The 19,997-nt window shown below is 36.7% G+C and overlaps 1 protein-coding gene across 3 annotated transcripts in view; it reads left to right on the top strand.

Moving 5' to 3' along the window:
• LOC144661375 (uncharacterized) overlaps positions 1-19,997 on the top strand; it is a 36,338-nt gene that overhangs the window by 3,209 nt on the left and 13,132 nt on the right. For all 3 annotated transcript variants that reach the window (XM_078522106.1, XM_078522107.1, XM_078522105.1), the window contains 13 exons: positions 1,202-1,273; positions 1,952-2,023; positions 2,183-2,254; positions 2,957-3,028; positions 4,060-4,134; positions 5,672-5,743; positions 8,277-8,348; positions 9,744-9,830; positions 10,413-10,490; positions 10,668-10,742; positions 11,835-11,906; positions 12,991-13,205; positions 14,250-14,375. In XM_078522106.1, coding sequence (XP_078378232.1) covers positions 1,202-1,273; positions 1,952-2,023; positions 2,183-2,254; positions 2,957-3,028; positions 4,060-4,134; positions 5,672-5,743; positions 8,277-8,348; positions 9,744-9,830; positions 10,413-10,490; positions 10,668-10,742; positions 11,835-11,906; positions 12,991-13,205; positions 14,250-14,375 — 1,160 coding nt within the window. The remainder of the gene's footprint in view (positions 1-1,201; positions 1,274-1,951; positions 2,024-2,182; positions 2,255-2,956; positions 3,029-4,059; positions 4,135-5,671; positions 5,744-8,276; positions 8,349-9,743; positions 9,831-10,412; positions 10,491-10,667; positions 10,743-11,834; positions 11,907-12,990; positions 13,206-14,249; positions 14,376-19,997) is intronic.

Here is a 19,997-nt window from a genome sequence, read left to right as displayed (position 1 = left end):
AATGTAACTGTAATGTGGTGTAGATCTTACCCGGTCATTGTACTTTATATATTTTTATTTTTTTGTGAAATAATTGTGTTTCTCCTTTCGTTTTTGTTTGTCATGCAGAAGTGATGACGTTAAACAAGTACCTCTCAAATATTTTTGCGGGCCCAAGAGAGGCCCGCAACCCTAATCTTGACAGTGACCAGCGGATTGCGTTTTACGCGTGCGCGCCACGTTTATAAACCGAACAGAGAAGCGGAAGTTGAAAATTTTTGTTCTTCCACTAAGCACGATCGGAATGCGAAAATGTGTCAATCACGACAGTTTGTCGTAACACCGGAAGAGAAAAATCTGTTCTCCAAGAACGAATGCGAAAAATAAGTTAATCTCTCAACAGCTTGTCACATAAGATCTAAACCTTCTGTCACATGGAAGGCGTTATGTGTTGCTTATTGTCGAGAAATTCTTTAAACACTGACAACATAGCAAGTTTACCGACTGAGAAAAATTCACATCCCGATCAGTTCACACTGCGTGCTCGATTACAATTCCCAAATCGCGGCAATAAGCAAAATTATAAACATGCATTCCCGTTACTCGGAATAATTGTCTTTTGTCCATTTTATCATTTATTTATCGACACAGATAAATTACGGGAAAGCGAATGATTCCAACAACGGTTATTGTCCAGAAATTCGTTATAACACTTACAACATCGCGAGTTTACCGACTGAAAAATCCTTGCGTGACGCGTTACTCAGAATATTTGTCTTTTGTCCATTTTATCATTTCAGTTATTAATTTATCGGCACTGCCTACCAGTACCTTGTCTATGTGCGCCAAGGCCCGCACTTTTTAACCTGTGGTTACCACTAGTTTAAAAGTAGCTGACAACTTGTGAAGCGTGCGACTGATTTGATTGACTCGCCAGAATAACAGGAATTTTAATTTGATCTTACATGAATCTTATATTAATGTTTAGATATCCTGTTGTTGTTGCTGCCGACATGTTATGCCGACATTAAGTGATAGTCATAACTTAAAAAAGTGCATTAAAATAAAAATTAAAAGCAGCTATTGTGACGTCATACCTCCCGCCCCGCCCAACTATAGTGACGTCACTGCTGCACGACCGCATGGCGCAGAATCCCCATCCTTATACAACTAGTGTATTTTTATGATTTTAAATATCATTAATAATTAGATCTTTACATAGGGATTTGTCTTCAAACACCATTAAATTTTTACCTGATGGAGTGTTTACCAACTTAAAAAATCTAGTAATACTGTAAGTTTGTCAAAGCACTCACAGGACGGAATCCTCCAGGATTCGAGTATCAACTGGACAGAATTATGTATCAAAATTATTTACATCTTATTGCAAACTTCTATGTTATTGTTTTAAATATCTTATCAAAATAAATCAATTCTAAAATCAAACAAAAAACATCGAAAACAAATTTCGAAGTTCCACCGAGTTCCACTGGAATCGCTTTAAAGACGATTTTACAAAATAGCTACACGTGCGATTTTACCTATAAATAACATGTTTGTTAAAAAATTTTGAAATCCCCTTTCTCAGGATCTGGAAAGAAATTGTCGTTGGTGTTATCAAGGATAGTTATTTTTATCTTTAGCTTCGCAAAAGGGTTTAATTATTCTGGTACTCGATTTTTGTCAAATTAAAGTTTTTATTACTCGATTTTCTGGTGAAATTTGGCTTATTTTATCCAATTCGGTTTTTGACATAACATATCAAACATGAGAGCAGGTGATTAATTACATTTATAAACACCGAGAAGAGTTGACGTTTTTTGGGCAACCTCAAGTTTTGAAAAAATGTTTTCAGCGATTTTATTTTCATCTGAATTTTGAGAATTGGTAGTGAAGTAACTATCTTAAGTTATCCTTGTCACTTACATGGAAGTCTCATTTCATTACTAACCGGGAAATACCTTTTCCAAAGGAGGATGCCTTCAAACGCTATTACATATTTACCTCATGGAGTGTTTGTCAACCAAAGAAAGCTTTACGAACTGTAAGTGAAACGAAACGCATAGATAACACTGTATGGTACTGCATCAATCCCAATGTATCATAATTAATTATAGATAAACTAACCTACGGGGAAATAGATTTTAACATTTAAAAATGTTAGCAAAAAATGTACAATCTAACAATAATATTTTTTTTGCAGTCGTTTGTCCTCAAATGCTATCAAATTTCTACCAAGTGGAGTATTTGCCACACTAACAAATCTAGACATGCTGTGAGATTATAACAGACCATAGAGCAGTTACAAGTATTTTTTATCTATTAAATTCTACGATAAACAAGGGAAATTAGCAGTAGATAGAAATGAAGCGATTTTAGAGATTGATACTCATTGCAAGTACTGGGCAAAGTCGTGTCAAGAAAATTTCATAAATATCATAGAGACTTGTCACGGCTGAGTTAAGTATATTTTTGCCAAATACTTGCTGTAAAACGTTATGTTTGCAAATAAATTACTTCTAAATGACATTACATCTAAATGACAAAGCTATAGCTTCTTTGCAACCAACTTTGTCTTCCGGGCGTGATGATTTTAAGTTACAAGCAAACGAGATTAACTTCTAAAACTGTTCAGCCCAACAATATTAAAAAAAAAACATATAACAATCCGTTTCAATCTTCGCAACTTTTGGCCATCCGTATTTTCTTTTAAATTTGCTGAGTTTCTGAAGTGTTTCTTCACTGTTTTAAGGGGTTATTTTTTTATATTTCAATCATTGTGATTTGATCGTGATGGTCATTTCGCATGCCTCAATTTAGCCAAATCCGTGACACAGTACCTTTAATTTATACCATATTCTCATTTCAAGGCTGTTGTTTCTTCAACAGATTGAAATTGATTTTTTCACAGATGTATTTAATCTTTAACCGCTCGGTTTTAAGCTTTCTAAAGCTTTTTGTTCTTCTTGTTTTTCAGGTTGCTAGCTTCAAACGATATTAAAAACGTAACAACCAAATCATTTTCCTTTACAGAGAAACTATACAGCCGGTACGTTTGACATAGATGATTTTATCCTAAGTTGTTTGGGCGACAATTCAAGTATGAAGTAAATAATAAAGATGGTGAATTTTAAGCTCGTTGATAAATAATGAAGATGAATTGTTCAACATTGGCCAAAAAAAAAAAATGAGTCCCCGACGGGAATCGAACCCATGGCCTTCCATCCGTACTGGTTGGGCGTTCTAACCAACTGAGCTACGAGAGACTCGTGGTAAGCTGGGCCATATGCTCAGTCCCCGACGGGAATCGAACCTATGGCCTCCCAGATACCGGTTAGGCGCTTTAACCAACTGAGCTACGAGAGACTCGTGGTAAGCTGGGCCATATGCTCAGTCCCCGACGGGAATCGAACCTATGGCCTCCCAGATACCGGTTAGGCGCTTTAACCAACTGAGCTACGAGAGACTCGTGGTGAGCTGGGCCATATACTAGGTTGTTATGTGATATGCGTCCTGCTTACTGCAAGGATCAGCAATGTCGAAATCCTCAAGTTTGTAGTAAATAATAAAGATGGTAAAATTTAAGCTCGGTGATGAATAATGAAGATGAATTGTTCAACATGACACGAGGGTGGGACAAAGAAAAAATCTGAGTCCCCGACGGGAATTGAACCCATGGCCTCCAAGCCGTGCTGGTTGGGCGCTCTCCCGGGGACCCTCTAACCAACTATGCTATGGGAGACCCGTGGTAAGCTGGGCCATATACTAGGATCTTTATTTGTCCCATCTTCGTTATTTATCACCGAGATTAAAATTGTACTATCCTGATTATTTACTACACACTTGATGATTTTGACATTGCTGATCCTTGCAGTAGGCAGGACGCGTGTCACATATGACCACGAGTCACCACGAGTCTCTCGTAGCTCAGTTGGTTAGAGCGCCCAACCGGTATCTGGGAGGCCATGTGCGCGATTCCCCTTGGGTGACTCAGTTTTTTTTCTTTTTCCCACGCTCGTGTCATGTTGAACTTTCATCTTCAACATAAAACCATTTTTTATGTTATTCGTTGACTCGTAGAGTTATACAAAAAGGCGATATATTCTGTGGAGTGATAAATGGATCCTTTTCCAGCTCCAGCGACCTTAATCATCTGTACGTACCATAAAGCTACTTTTGCAAAATATTTATGTTTTTTTAGAAAATGAGGACGGCATTTATTGATTTTTTAGCTATGCCTTACTCGACAAGGTTATTCCATGTTAAATTTGACGCCATGACACCGATGTAGCACGAATCGCAAAGCGATGGGTGCTATAACGCCCTTTTAAGTTGCATTTCGTGGAATTCCCTTACATGTCAGGCAATGAGTTTAACTTGAACCAAACAGCCTCTTTTTTAAATAAATAGGAAAACCCAATTTCTTTTAGGTCTGTGGTTGAACACGATCTCGCTAATCCATTCCAAATCAACTGTCGGGAGCAAGGGAATTTGAATCAAGCAAGAATCACAAAACGTTATTTGAACCTTGTAGTTGACAAACCTTCGTTTTCAAATGTTTCACACAATCTTTAGACCATTATAACGGAATGGTGGTATTTACCACAAACTTCTCTTTTTTTCTTACTTTTATTTCTATTAAAGCATCCATTCAATGTTTCATCTTTACCTCTTTATCCGTGGTACTACAATAAATAAATAGAACGCATCGAATTGAAATGCACTGAATACTCAACAACATTAAAAAAAAAAGGGGCAGGCGTAGACCAGTGTAGCAAGTAGCTAGTAATAACTATAAATATTTAAAATTCGAAATATTACTGTTCAATGATTTATTTCAATTAGGTTCAAAAGCAAGCCGGTTTTTAATTATCGCTCATCGTTAGCTTTTTTCGCAAGCAAATTAGTTCGCTGTGTTTATGTTCTTACTACTCTGACCTGGACACTTGTTTTCACGTTTTTAAAAAAAGACCACTGTGGACTTTTTTCAAAACAAACCTTCAGAAATATTCTTCAATCTTCTCAGTGTTTTACTAAATGGGAAAATTTAGAAGAAAAAAAAAACACTGAGAAGATTGAAGCAGATTTCTGAAGGTTCTCTACGCGTATTTTGATTTCGGGTTAAGGTGGACTTTTTTCAAAACGTGAACGCTGTCCATGTCCCTTTAATAAGGTTTGTTGATTCCCATGACCACTATGTGCATATTAAAAACTAGAAAATTATTACGGTCAATCCACAATCGGTTTTGTTTAATTATGTAAGAAGACTATATCTTTTCTCGAAAGGTTGGAGTATTAAACTGCAAAACATTTTTTTTTTAAAAGTACATTCTGTTTTTATCGAATTTGCAGCACGCAGAAGCAATGGTTCTTGTTTTGCAGATTTGATTGCAAGCAAACTGCATTACAGCCATTTTTACACAAAAAAACCTTTCTTTATTTAATCGAACACATACAATGTTCATATAAGATTAAGTTTGCTGTTTACTCACGAGTTTGTTCGTGCAATTTGACTGATGGGGTGATCAAGTTTAACTGCTGCTAGTTTGTGGTTCATTCCGCCTACACTACGAAGCCAGTAAACAAGATTTGACTTTTAGTTATAGTGTACCACTATTTCTCTCGTCAATCTGTAGCCGCTGATGGTGACATAAAATAAAATAATTTCAAATCTTTTATTTTCTTCATGTAGAGATCTATCATACAGCCAAATTCGACGTTTACCAAAGGACTTGTTCTACTGTTTAAACAAGTTACGTTATTTGTAAGTATTTAAAAGACAGTAGATTTATTCCGTTAAGCCCGTGCCATGGTTTGACCAATTTGACAATATTAGAAATTTAAACAAAATTGGTGCCAAACGCTGCCTACTTCATCAAATTTAAAAGTTTCCTTAAACCCGGAAAGCATGTTTCTTCTCAAGACCTTTGGACTGGTAGGGGCAAGTCATACAGAGGTGGCTTATTCCACATCGTAAATTAGCTGCGTAAGAGACTGTCTCCACAAAATGTAATCAGATAATAAGTTTTAAGGTGATTCCCTAGTATGACATTGCGCATCCTTACTGAGCAGAATTTTACGCGTTATCAGTGCGCGAACATAAACAAAATGGCGGCTTTCTTCTATGCGGCTTGGCTCGCGAGAGAAATAAAACATCGTTTTCTCGAAAACGAATACGGTGACCTTCAATTTGCTTGTCGGAATATAATATTACTAGACGATCTGTAAACAGATATCGCATGACGGCGCTGGACCAGGTCACGTAAGATATTTGGTATTGAGCCCATCCTTATCAGGACCACCGCGACACGAAAAAAAAAAGAATAATTTGAAAGAAAACTTGACTCGGGGCTTATGCCCGAGTAATAACTCCACAAAGTCATGTTTGCCTTGTTTTGCTGTGCAGAAATTAAATTACGCTGCAATAACTTTACATCAACATGAAATGATGAACTGCATTGGGACAAAGATTCCCATACCTGCTGAAGTTAAAAAGAGCAGCTAAGAACCGTCTTTATTTATTTTTCTAAATTCCCAATGGATAGGATGGTAGTCCATTACATGGTTTCTATAAGCCTGTCAGCAGCCCGGTAAACAGGCTCCTAGTTGGGTATAAGGTAAAACAAAGTCTCTTCGAGATATCGACGTTTTTGCATGAAGTATGAGTCGAAGGTTTATCTTGTGTATTGTTCTTCGAACTTATCATTACAGTTTCTTTGTAGTTTAGTTTAACAATTTCCTATCTTCGCGGAGGAAATGCAGCCATATAATTTTGTCAAAAATGGCTCGTCCGCGCCGGGTATTTGTACACATATTCTTTAACATTACACAAATAAACAGTGCAAATTTCACCGAGATCTGACAATTCTATACTTTAAAATTGCAAGGACCTTTCGAGGCAGTCGATTACGGCAGCGAAATTAGCAAATGAAACAGCAAAATATGCGTTCGACGCTTTGTTTTTGCGACGCCATATGTGAATTGTTATAGGTAGACCGCTGTTCAATGTGTTCAAGGCCGTATCGTTACGATTGCTCCACGAAAAAGCACGAAAAAAAATACGGATAATTCCGACTACTGTCGGAGAAAACATTGCGCACATAATTGCGGCGTAAACAAATCGTTACACTCAAGCTGCGTTTTGTCTAGCCTCTGCGAGGGTCGGATATCAAGACCCACGATTAAACAAAAGCCATATATACAGTTAATGTTTCAGTGAATGCTTTCGAATTATATTTGAAGATGAAATACGAAAGAATTTTGCTGTCTTTGACTGAAATTCCACTCGAACTGCGTAGATACGATCGCATGTTGTAAAGCCGATTCATGCAACATTGCTGTCAACGCGAAATCTCGTCCCTAACGACCTAGGCTGATGACGAATTTTTAACCGCTCCTAAGCTAAAAGAAGCCCCCATCTCTTGCATTTGTTTTAACTTCAATAATATCGTTGAAAAGAGCGAGTTTTTTGGTATGGTTTATTTTTGACGTTTGTAATTTTTAAACGATGTAAGTGCTAGTGATTATTTATTTGTGTTTTAGTTACGCAATCTATTGTTTGTGCGACGCTTTTTATAGATCGCCTTTCAGACACACGTGCGTTGAGATAAGAAAGCTGACATGTCACTTTTAAAATTGTTATATAACGTTTGTAAATGTGACAAGTCACGTTTTTTTCCCAGGAGATCGCAAGTGATCACCCACAGCGGAAAGTAATCCCTTGAGAAATTAAAACAGTCTGTTGAGAAATTAAAACAGTCCCTTGAGAAATTAAAAAAGTCCCTTGAGAGTTTACAAATATGTGGTTCCAAATTTTGTTCACATAACCCCTATTCTACGTTTTTAGCTTGTAAACAAGCAAAAACGTCGAAAAAAGGGCAATTAGACGAGTGCACCTCTGCGAGGTCTTCGTACCCAAATCACACTCAAGTCACTGTGCAACTGATTTTTTTTCTCTGTACCCCACTAGGGTGCCTTTTTCACAATCTACAATCATTGACAAAACCTTGGCGCAGTTGCTGCTTTTCTTGCTTGAAACATGAAAAAGTTAAGAAATTTCCGCTCTCCCCCTTTGCAATGTTGCGTAGCATGCAAACAAATAATGTCTGCCTACACCCCACCTTTTGGCACATTGTGCAATCCAACCCTGAAACAGGGGGATGGGGGTGGGTGGGCCAACGACTTTTGTTAATGATTGTAAGCCAGACTACTTAAATTAAGGCTACTTAAAGCGATTTAAGGCGACTTTGAGATGTTTTATGCCGAAAACTAAACTTTTTTTATTTATTTGCTACTAGATTTTTGCAGAACAATATGATTGCCTTTATAACAAACGAGACCTTCGCTAGCTCCACCCATCTTCAATATATGTACGTCACGTTTTGTCAAAGTTTTCTATTTGCCCAGTTAGATTATTAGCTCTCTATAATATGTCATAGATGACCACTAAATTTACTCCGATTCTGATTGGTTTAAATTGATCACGGAACGCGATAGTATTCATCCGCGGAGGGCACTATCGGCTCTTATAGCTCACCACTAATTTTTCTTCGATTCTGATTGGTTTAAATTGAACACGTGACGCGATAGTGCCCGCGCGCCGGAGGGCACTATCAGCCCATAGTGCCCTGCTGAGCGCACCCGTGCCTTTTTTTGTAAACAAGCGTGCCTGCAGACAAAAAAACCCAACCAAATTCACTGCATTTAGTGGGTTTCTCGTCTGGTTTTGTTTCGTTTGTCAAATTTCGGCTTTCAATTGAGTTTTTTTATCCCCAAAAGTAAAAATAATTCACAATGCTTGTTTTTGTATGTGCGCGCGGAAGAAAATTAAGTGGTGAACAATAAAGAGAATAGAGTCTTTTTGTCTCGGAACTATCGGTCTGATAGTTGCCCCTTGGAAATTTGATGTTCTTAAAACTAGCATATTTGCCCTCGAAGCTTCGCTTCTCGGGCTAATATTTGTTTTAAGAACATCAAATTTCCGCGGGGCAACTATCAGCCGATAGTTCCTCGACAGAAACACTCTATTGTTAAAATAGTGCCCGTCCGAGAAAAATGCCCGGATGGATAGTACCCTCCCGTGAATTTTTTGTAAACAAGCGTGTCTGCAGACAAAAAAAACGACCACGTTCACTGCATTTAGTGGTTTTCTTGTCTGGTTTTGTTTTGTTTTTTTGTTTTTTAACTTTCGGCTTTGATTTGAGTTTTTTATCCTGAAAAGTGAAACATAATTCACGATGCTCCTTTGTCCGGCGGGAGGAGGAAGGGGGGGGGGGGGGGGTTTAAAAGCGGAATAAAAAACGTTTCGAAATGAGCCACGGCAGTGTTCATCGAAATACGATTTTAAGTTAAAAAGTCATCAACATTTAGCACTGTTTAGTACTCTCTTCCAGCAGAGGGGCGCTTATAACCGGATGTTTTTTTTTTGGTTTCCAGATAGATGGGTCTATAACCGGGGGAGGGGGGGGGGATTTATAACCAGAATTTTGCGGTATATGATAATGAATATAAAACAAAGGAAATTATCAGATTGTAACAATGGTGAAATTGTATCTCAACATATCCATTTTCCTTATATAACTTGTTTGGAAAGCTTTCATGACATAATCTTACAAAAAAATTTCGTGTCGTTCACGACAATTGCAAGAAAGCTGTAGATTTTATTTACATGGCGTGAAACGATTCATGTCGTAGGCATATGCATGTCGTAAGCTTGCCGTTTGTGGCAAAGTTATTCTTTCTAAATGGGCTCTTGTGATTCTTAGAATTATGAACGCTAATGGTTTGGAGAATATTCCACATCGCAGCTTCTTCAATGTTGGACGTAAGGGGTTTATAGAGAGTCTCATAATGTAGGTGTCGCGCAGTACATTGGTAACATTAAGCGTTAAGTGACAACAATGATACTTTGTCGTGCAAATGTGTGACAGTGTTTTGGGAAGAACACTGATAACTTGAATAAAGGAATTTCTTTTGTTTGTGTTATTTTTTTTTTTTTTTTTTGTTAGCGAATTTAGAAATCCTGAGTGAAATCGTGACAAATATACACATCTACTGTTATCAAATCATGGCCAAACAAGTTACCAATCAATATCTATACCCTCTTCAATTCATCACACTTCTTTCCCTATTTATCCAAACTTTGCTCCTAATTATTATTATCAGTATAATTATTGTTATTGTTATTATTGGAAGCTCTGTATTTTCTTTTTTTTTTTGCACTCTCAACTAAAATTAATGATAACTTCAAGTTCTTTGATTCGGCTGTAAAAGGCTGTCGGCGAGAACACTCACTTACAAAAGTTAAGGATTTTTCTCGTGACTTTGTCTGTTTGTGTGTGTATGTATGTTCTTTTTTTTCGTGACTCGTTTAAGTTGTTGACGTTGTTTGTAAGTATTGGTGAATTTGCTTTGATTTTCATTTTTATTTTAAGAATGCTGTCAGATAATCCTATAAGAACTATTGAAGCGGAAGCGTTTAGACTGGACCCCTATATAGATTTGATGTACATGTAAGTTACAATTGAAAATGGGCTGTACACAATGCACACAATCAGACTTTCATTCCAATTCTAAATATGTAACATTCAGAAATAACAAAAAAACACAATATTTTTAATTGGTCTTAACACATGGTCGTGTTTTCCGTCGTAATTTTTAACGTGCAGTATTTTCCTTTCTTATTACAGCTATTTGCTTCGGACAAAAATGAAGACAATAAACTTTGCCTCATTCGATGGTCTCAACAAATTGGATTCTCAACTGTGACGTATCTTATTTATCTGAATACCAGCAGTCACTGTGGTTCTATTTAGTTTAACAACAGAACTATTGTCATAACAGGAACCCCTGAAAACAAATTAGTGAAAGCTAAATTAAATAAGCATAACCCAGTAATCATCTATTAGGCAAACTCGTATCTTATTGGCTGTGCAAGTGCGGTCTAATTTTTGATAGACTACTCAGGATGCGCAAGCAAGTATAATTATCACAGTCGCAAATTAAAGCTATAAGTATACCACTTTCCCTGAACTTTTTGTCGCTCAGATCGGTCTCTGGGTTAAGCTAAAACAATTACACGGCTCACTCTTGGTTTCTACCGGCTTGTGATAGTTGAATCGGGGTTACGCCCCTCGCCGAATATCAGCTTTTAGTACAACTTTCAAAGATGTAAATAAGAATACAGCATTCTGATTGGTCGATTAGCTATATTCACTGCACAGTGAGTATAACATTTCAAGGCTTTGTTACTTAGCCACGCCACCTTTGCCATCCAGACAAGGTAACATGGCGGCATTTGCCTAATGAAATTTTTATTCACTCGAAGAAATCACTCTAATTCAAGGATATCCATGCAAAAATAATTACTTTGACATCGGCAAATAATCGTTAAATAGAAGACTTGATCTTTTCGTCAAATTGTTGATTATAAAAGTACGGATGAGCCTCACTTCGCGATGACTACGTTTAGAAGCAGTATAACGGGAGTTGCTTAAATCTGGGGGGGGGGAAAAAAAAAAAAAAAAAAAAAACAATATGGAGCGCGCGATGTGTTAATAATAGATCAGTTAATACTTCTCTCCTGGCCTAATTTAGCTCGATTAATTTGGAAGAACGCTTTTCCCGTTACCTTTATGACTTCACCTAGGCCTTTTTTCGTCTTTATTTTTAATTTAGTGAATGGAACTAAAAAAAATTAACCCAGGGTTTTCTGGTTTCGATCACTGAGACGCTCACGCATTGTAGCCCCCATGTGATTGCATCGCAGAGACTACTTATTTATACCTGCTATTCAACTAGCTTAAATATATAAATGGCAAAGATGTATGCTTTTCGGGCTTTGTTTCTTTTTTCAGGGCGATAAAGAATAGGACCGTCGGAATAGTGAAATTTCATTCTGGAGGCCGCAGTGGCTGCTTAATATATCTGTCAGTACAAAAATTATCTGTACATGCGTACTGTGTGGAAAGGCATCAATCCGTACAGGGGGACGGTTACGTCCTTTATGCATGCTTTTGAGTTGCAGCTAATTAATAAATCGCCCACTGACAGAAGATAGAATCAGAATACACATGTTAATGAGGGGAATATTAGTCTAGGCTATTTTGCTTGTTGGAAGCTCCTTTTGACCTAATTTTATCATCCTATATTAATGGTCATATTTTCTTTTCTTTTCAAATTATAAATTAAGTTTACGGTAATACTTCTTTGGCGATACTTGTCCGTGCTTGGTGTCGCACAGTATTACTTAAGTTGGGTTACAACAACATCTCATGTAGAGGTCTACAAATAATAGACGTGGCATCAGCGTATATTATGTTATACCAAAAACAAATTATAAAGGCAACCTATGTATTCAAGACGAACAACTTTTCCAACAGAATAAGCCTACAGAAAAACCGTTGTTCTAAAAAAATTTACATCATACATCATTGCAAAGTATTGCATTTTAAAAACTTGTTGTTTTAACTGGGAAAAAATTGATACACTTTTTTCATTGTTATTCGGAAATTAGAAAAAAAAAAAAAAAAAAGTCACAATTTGACGATTTCTTCGTTACTTGCGACCCACCACTTTTACTTAAATCCACGACCAGTAATACAAAACACCCACGACACCAACCTTAACCTGCATAATACAACTTGCTCGCAGTGCGACCCAGGCGTCGATCAAAACGCAGTTACTGGACAAGAATCTTGTAAGAGCTAATAACAAGTTAACAGTATTGTTAACTGTAGAGAGCCAGTGGAAAACTCGAGAATAAACTATGTCATCACTTAACTAGGCTGGCTGTGATAATTGTGAAGGATATTCAAATTTGCGGAATAATGTGACTTCCCATTCCGAACAAAAATTAATCATGACGCTATTATTCGATTACTAACTCAGCCACCGGTCAATCAAAAATTCCGCAACACAAGACGGCTCATTCTATTAATAGTGATATTTCACTGCTGCAAAAAAAAAAAAAAAAAAAAATAACAAACAAATGGTAGATTTTGTCTCTCCTAGGAATCCTATAAATTCCAATGCAGGAGCTGTCACAGTTTACAGGGTTGCTTTGGAGTCTAATTCAGCCCTAGTTTCTGCAATAATGGCTTCGGGATTTGGACAAGATAAGAGCGGCCAAGCATCCCGTTTCGCGCAAACGTTACTCCCCTGTCCCCAGGGAACATTTTCCAACTATTCTTCTAAAGGAAAAGAAGGCTGTATCGAATGCCTTCCAGGTATGTTTTAGCCAGTCTATAGATACACCTCAAGGTAAGACCAAGTGTAACATGCTTGTAAATGAGTACGTGTATGTCGTGATTAAAATTAGCTGACAATAGTTTTCACAAAGCATGCTATTTACAAGGCTAAAAGATCAAATGTGTAAAATTAAAAAGTTGAAACCAAACGTTTTCGGCTGTTTTCATCAACCCTGATGATGGCAAACAGCCGAAAACGTTTGGTTTCATCATTTTAATTTTATACTTTCTATCTTTTAGCCTTGTAAATAGCATACATCTTATCAAGCATCAAACATTATGGACATCCCATTTTCACAAAGTTTCGATTACATGTTTCGACACAAACGTCTGTTATCAGTTGACTACGATATTAGTCAAATTTAAATTTTGTACGCTAAAGTATCTGTGTGATTTAAAGAAAATACACCAACCACTTACACACACACACATACATGCACATACACGTAAAGAAAATTCATAAGTTTATGCATTAACCTTACCAACCTTACTTGGGGGAGCTTATTTAGCCAGCTACATATAAAATCTACCAGGTAATGTCAAAGGTTATTTTATTTTATTTTTTGCTCGAATCCCTCTGGTCCTTTCTTTTAGAAAAATTAAAGCCTTTTCGGGCTAAATGGTCATGGATCTTGACGCATACGTCTAGATTCTTTAGCATGAGGGGCTAACCCTTCTAGAACGGACGCTAGTCGACGACAGATTAATCGGCAGTTTGCCTTAAAAATTGCTGTTATTCAGTTATATTCCTGTGTGGAAGGAGCGGTACTACGAGAAAACGATATTTTCCAAGGTACTCAATTCTCTTACACTTCCTACTACCTTCGTTTTTTTTTCTACTAAAGAGAAATTCGAGTTATCATATACATTACATATAAAACCGGCAAAAGGGGTAACATTGAAATATGCGTAAGACATTATAAATAAATTTTAAAATTTGCAGCAAAACTCCTTGCCGAATGCGCCCATGCCTATGTTTTTGCCATTATATCAAGTAAAAGCTCATTGAATTTCCTTTTCCAGGAGGATTTTACTCTGACGATGTCGGTTTTGTTGGCAAAGGCTGCAAGAAATGTCCGACTGGTTCATATGTTCCATTTGATAAAACACCAGGAACACGAAAACAAGATTGCAAGTCTTGTCCTGAAGGTAAACAATAACTAGATCACGTGGTTTAAATTGCACTTATTTTGCAGAAAAGCGTTCTGCATTCTGTTACACGATGGGTTCCAAATGCTGCCCGCTTTAGGAGCGCCTTTCTGTTGTTTTTTTCTTAGTACACGTACTAACTGTACTAACGTCAGTACCTGGTTCCACGCGTACTTACCGTAACTGTAGTGCCTAGTTAACACGAATTTATGTAGTACGCCTTTCATTACAAAACAATAATTCAAAATTTTCATTAATTCGTTTAGCTCACGAAATTACAACCTGTATTATCTATCCCACTAACTTGTTAACTCTGTAAACTTATCTTGTTACTTACATCTACCTACATTACGAACGTTTCAACTGTATAACATTGTGCCGTACTAACGTACTTACTGTTGCAGGCACTAATGTAATAACAATTCAACTGTGTAACATTGTGCCGTACTAACGTACTTACTGTTGCAGGCACTAACGTACTTACATTACGAACATTTCAATGGTATAACTTTGTGCCGTACTAACGTACTTTCATTACGAACGTTGCAATGGTATAACATTGTGCCGTACTAACGTACGTTCATTAAGAACGTTGCAATGGTATAACATTGTGCCGTACTAACGTACTTACATTACGAACGTTTCAATCGTATAACATTGCGCCGTACTAACGTACTAACATTACGAACGTTTCAATCGTATAACATTGTGCCGTACTAACGTACTTACATTACGAACGTTTCAATCGTATAACATTGTGCCGTACTAACGTACTTACATTACGAACGTTTCAATCGTATAACATTGTGCCGTACTAACGTACTTACTATGAACGTATCAACTGTATAACATTGTGCCCTACATTGTGCCGTGCAATCGACGTACTCAAAATGTAATGTATCGTTCCACGAGCAATTGGTTATATGGAGTCTTAACAAATTTAAATGACGTTAATGTAAGCACGATCATTTTTTATTGCGTGTTCAAGACTATTGATACACAATACTAATTTAACCACAGATAATAAGATAAAGCCACAGAATGCGCACAATGGCGACAATGCTGGATAGAGGCACTCCCCCCCCCCCCCCCCCCCCCCCCCCCCCACACACACACACACCCCTAGCTGCCATAAAGAGTGTTGAGCCCAAAGAGTTTTCAAGCTTGCAATTTCTCGTCACAGCTTACACCTTTATTAGATGCTTGTTCCGAATCCTTTTTTGGTAATTTTAACATGAATATGAATAGATCCACAAGCTATCTTACAAAGTTAACCCGCTTTGCGCATATTGGTTATCTTTGCACTGTGGTTTTTCATTTTTCGCGATCCGGTTATAACGTGAGAGAAAATTTAAGCTCTTTCTTAAGTTTTTATTAAAATGATAACTATGTCGCTTTTGAACATCAAAGGCATCAAACATCATATTTGATTTAAATTTATTTAAAAAAAATCATATTTGTATCCAACTTTTTAAGCAACAGCCCAAAAGTGACAAAAAAGTACCGATTTCCCTAAGAAAGTGGTGTATGCCCTAATTTTAACCCTTAGTCCTCAATGTCTCGCACAAGGCTTCTTCAGTTTGAACATAATACCCAGGCGGGGCATCATTCATCGTTATGTTCCTTTGGAATTGAATTGAATTGAATTGAATAAAACATTGTTAGTGACATTTAGTCAACGAGCCCGGACAAGACCAATACTAAGATGATACAGACACTTATTTGTGTCCTTTGGTGTACCTTTTACCCGGATTTCTGTGCATGTACCTTGCGCGTGTGGCTAATAGAAGGCCTCATATGATTTGATTGGTCAACTTTGTTAATGGATACGTAATTCAATACAGTTTCAAAAATTGAGTTATACTAAGTGAATTTCGAATTTGGTTTTAAATGGACTATGACGCGGAATTTAACAGATTTTTGAACAGCCGAAATTTATATTTGTGTCAGGAAACTTAAAAATAATGGTTCATTTTGATTTACAATTGCTATTTTAGAGCACTAAAACTGTTTGAAAATGCGTCTGGCTGTGGATGTTAGTATCAAATAGTTTTCGCGCGACACCAAAAAAAAATCGTTATTTCTAGACGGAGGTTCATTTCTTAACCCCAAATAAAGGTTATATCTCCAGGTAAATGTTCAAAGGTATTGTTTTTCATGGGTAAAGTTGCCTACCACTTATTGCAGAACAGTTTGGACCAAACATCTGCCAAATCCCCGTGACATGGTCCCTTTAAAGGTCACCATTTGGAATGCGAATTACCTATAATTGCCCTAAATGGTAGCTTTTACTCTGGTTCTCGTATGGATCGCAAGAAAACTTTTTTAAGTGACAGAGGCGATAGAAACTATCGGGCGACTATGTGAGAACCAGCGTTTATTAAGCGTAAATCTCTATTTAGGGCACAAGGTTATCGAGGTAGCTTCTTTCTAGTAGGCGCGCTTTGATTTTTTCCTCGGTTCTCTTTGATTCTTTTGGATTTGTTAACTTTCAAGCCTTTCCGTTGATTTCTTACTCCCAGCTACCTTGTGTGCAGCCATTCCCCTAACTCCGTTGAGTGGGAAAAATTGTTAGTCTGTACACTGTTCACATTTCATGTTTAAGACATGTACCATTTCTCCAATTTTGGTCTTTTCCATTTCTTGATTATTTCTCATTATGATCCGGTTTCATAACAGTGGAGAAGGGTGAGAAGATTTAACAGCTTGTAGATCGGAGTTCTTATGAATGTGTTTAATGTCCTTCCGTTTTGTTGCAGAGATTCTTGGAAAGTTTCTCTCTCTGTTATATCAATTATACTCTTCAAATCCCTTAGTACGTTGGTACGTTCGTAAGACAATTATACTCTCCAAATCTCTTAGTACGTTGGTACGTTCGTAAGACAATTATACCCTTCAAATCTCTTAGTACGTTGGTACGTTCGTAAGACAATTATACTCTCCAAATCCCTTAGTACGTTGGTACGTTCGTAAGACAATTATACTCTCCAAATCCCTTAGTACGTTGGTACGTTCGTAAGACAATTATACTCTCCAAATCCCTTAGTACGTTGGTACTTCGAAGACAATTATACCCTCAAATCTCTTAGTACGTTGGTACGTTCGTAAGACAATTATACTCTCCAAATCCCTTAGTACGTTGGTACGTTCGTAAGACAATCTCTTCAAATCTCTTAGTCTTGGTCTTCGTAAACATTATACTTCAATCTCTTATCCTCAAAATATTCCCTTATCCAACTTCTCTCTTATCGCCAATTCTCTTATCTGGCCATCTCTCTACCCATACTTTTCTCTTATCCCAACTTATCTCTATCTCCTATTTCAAATCTCTATCGTTCATTATCCTTTATTGTCGTCTTTATCCACCCTTAGTATTGGTTTTCGAATTCTTCTAATATTCTTTTATATTCATTAACCATCTTACCTATGTCGTTTCGTCAAAAACCCTTACCCTCCTTATCTATACTCTAAATCCTTAATTTTCTATTCAAATATCGCACCCAAGGTTCGAAAATTACTCTTAGTCTTGGTAGTTCGATTATACTTCAACCCTTATTTGTTTCGTTATCATTTATACCATTACTTATACGTTGGTACGTTCGTATTAATCTCAACTTAATGTCCTTTTCCCTTATACTCCATTTCAAATCTCTTATACGGTACGTCAAATAATCAATCTCTTATACTTCAAAATAATCTAAATTCTTATACTTGGTACTCTAAAAATTAACTCTCAAACCCTTATACGTGGTATTCGTAAAATTAATTTCTCTCTTAGTACTTGGTACTTCGAATAATCTTCATCTCTTATCTCTTCCTAAAATTAATCTTCTTCCCTTAGTACTTGTACTTCTAAAATTAACTCCACCTTATATTTACTCGTAAATTAATTAATTCTTATACGGGTCGTCTAAAATCTCAAACCCTTATACTTGTACGTTCGTAAATTAACTCTCAAATCTCTTATACGTGTACGCAAATTAATTATCCCTTAGTACGTTGGTACGTTCTAAATTATCTTCAAATCTCTTATACTTGTCTTCTAAATTATATTCACCCTTATATTGTACGTTCTTAAAAATTAACTCTCAAATCCCTTAATTGTACGTTCAATAATCTTCAAATCTCTTATACGGGACTTCAAATTATACTCTCCAAATCCCTTATACGTTGGTACGTTCGTAAAAATTATATCTCCAAATCTCTTATATTGGTACGTTCTAAAAATTATACTCTCAAATCCCTTAGTACGTTGGTACGTTCGTAAAAATTAACTCTTCATTTAGGGTTTTCCATTAAGGAAATGGAACGACTATTTCCGCCTGTTATAGCTAATTAGATGCAAAGTACCGTTTGTTTCAATTTGTACAATAAATTTCAGTTGTTATTATTGTTTACGAGAGATTAAATTAGAATCCTTGCAGTAAATACAATGTCTCGTGGTGGAATGCAAACCATATTCTTTTTAAACTGCTTGAAAATCAAGATAAACGTTTACGTATCACAGTTTTCCCAGAAAAATATATTTCGGAAAAAAGCACTATATTTTCTGAGACAACTGAAGAAAAATGTTTTTAGGTGGCAAAGTATCCATGGTGTAAAAAAAAATAGTTACTGAAAGGAGGCGGCTTTTTTATCGCATGCGTAAAAGCCTGTGAAACCTGCGAAACTCACAAGTAACGTAAAACAAAGAATGACCAAGACAACAAAGAACCTCGAAACAATAAAAAGCAGGAAAACAATAGCCCCCAAAACAAAGAAACATTTTACAAGTTCTTACACCAGAGTAAACCCCAAACATGAACGAACATGAAAGTTTTCGCAGCATAACTTTTTCACAACTTATTTTACATCCAAACAGTTGCCATTTGTGGAACTTCACACTTCTCTAAGGTTTTGCAACCTGCTTTTTGCCACAAAATAAATAGAAAGACGGGAGTTGAAAATGAGTCGGTATCTTTTTGTTCTATTGTTTTCTTTTCATTTGCACATAAAAATTCCACGGGTAAACATCACATATCACCTTTTTTGTCACACCTTAGGAGCGTTCAACAGTTGAACATCACACGTCTCTTGTTTTCTATCTTGCCTTTTGTTTCAGAACTAATTCTTCTTTCTTTCGAAACTGTGGCAATGTCATGTGGACTGTCATTTAACGAGAGCAATACTTTTTTGAGAGCTGCACTGCATGTTGATATTACACTGCCCTCGAGCAGTGGACAACACACACGGAAGAAAAAGCTACCAAAGCGTAAAATGTCAAATCATCGATACACACCTATTGAAGATATGATGATTGTGCAGGCTGTTGAGAAATGTGGCCGCAAGTGGTATTTTTGTGCATTTTATTCGAAATAGAAAAATATTTTTTTTTTAATTCTTACATATTTTATTGGCAATGCACCACATTTTGCTATATTGGTAATAGCTCTTTATAATGAAACGTGGATCGCGCAAAATTTAAGATTTCCTGATTTCGAGTTTTCTGTTTACCGTTATTACGAAATTCTAGAGCAATAACTGGTGTAACTTTTATGTCAATCCGATGAAGGGAAATTTTCGGTTTGGTCCCGAAAAAACTGTTGAACCCAATCCCAAACTTGACGGCAACATCATTTTCTT

The sequence above is a fragment of the Oculina patagonica genome, chromosome 7 (assembly GCF_052425735.1).
Source record: "Oculina patagonica isolate OP01 chromosome 7, crgOcupat, whole genome shotgun sequence".
Lineage (NCBI taxonomy): Eukaryota > Metazoa > Cnidaria > Anthozoa > Scleractinia > Oculinidae > Oculina > Oculina patagonica.
This window is presented reverse-complemented; position numbering and strand designations above follow the sequence as displayed.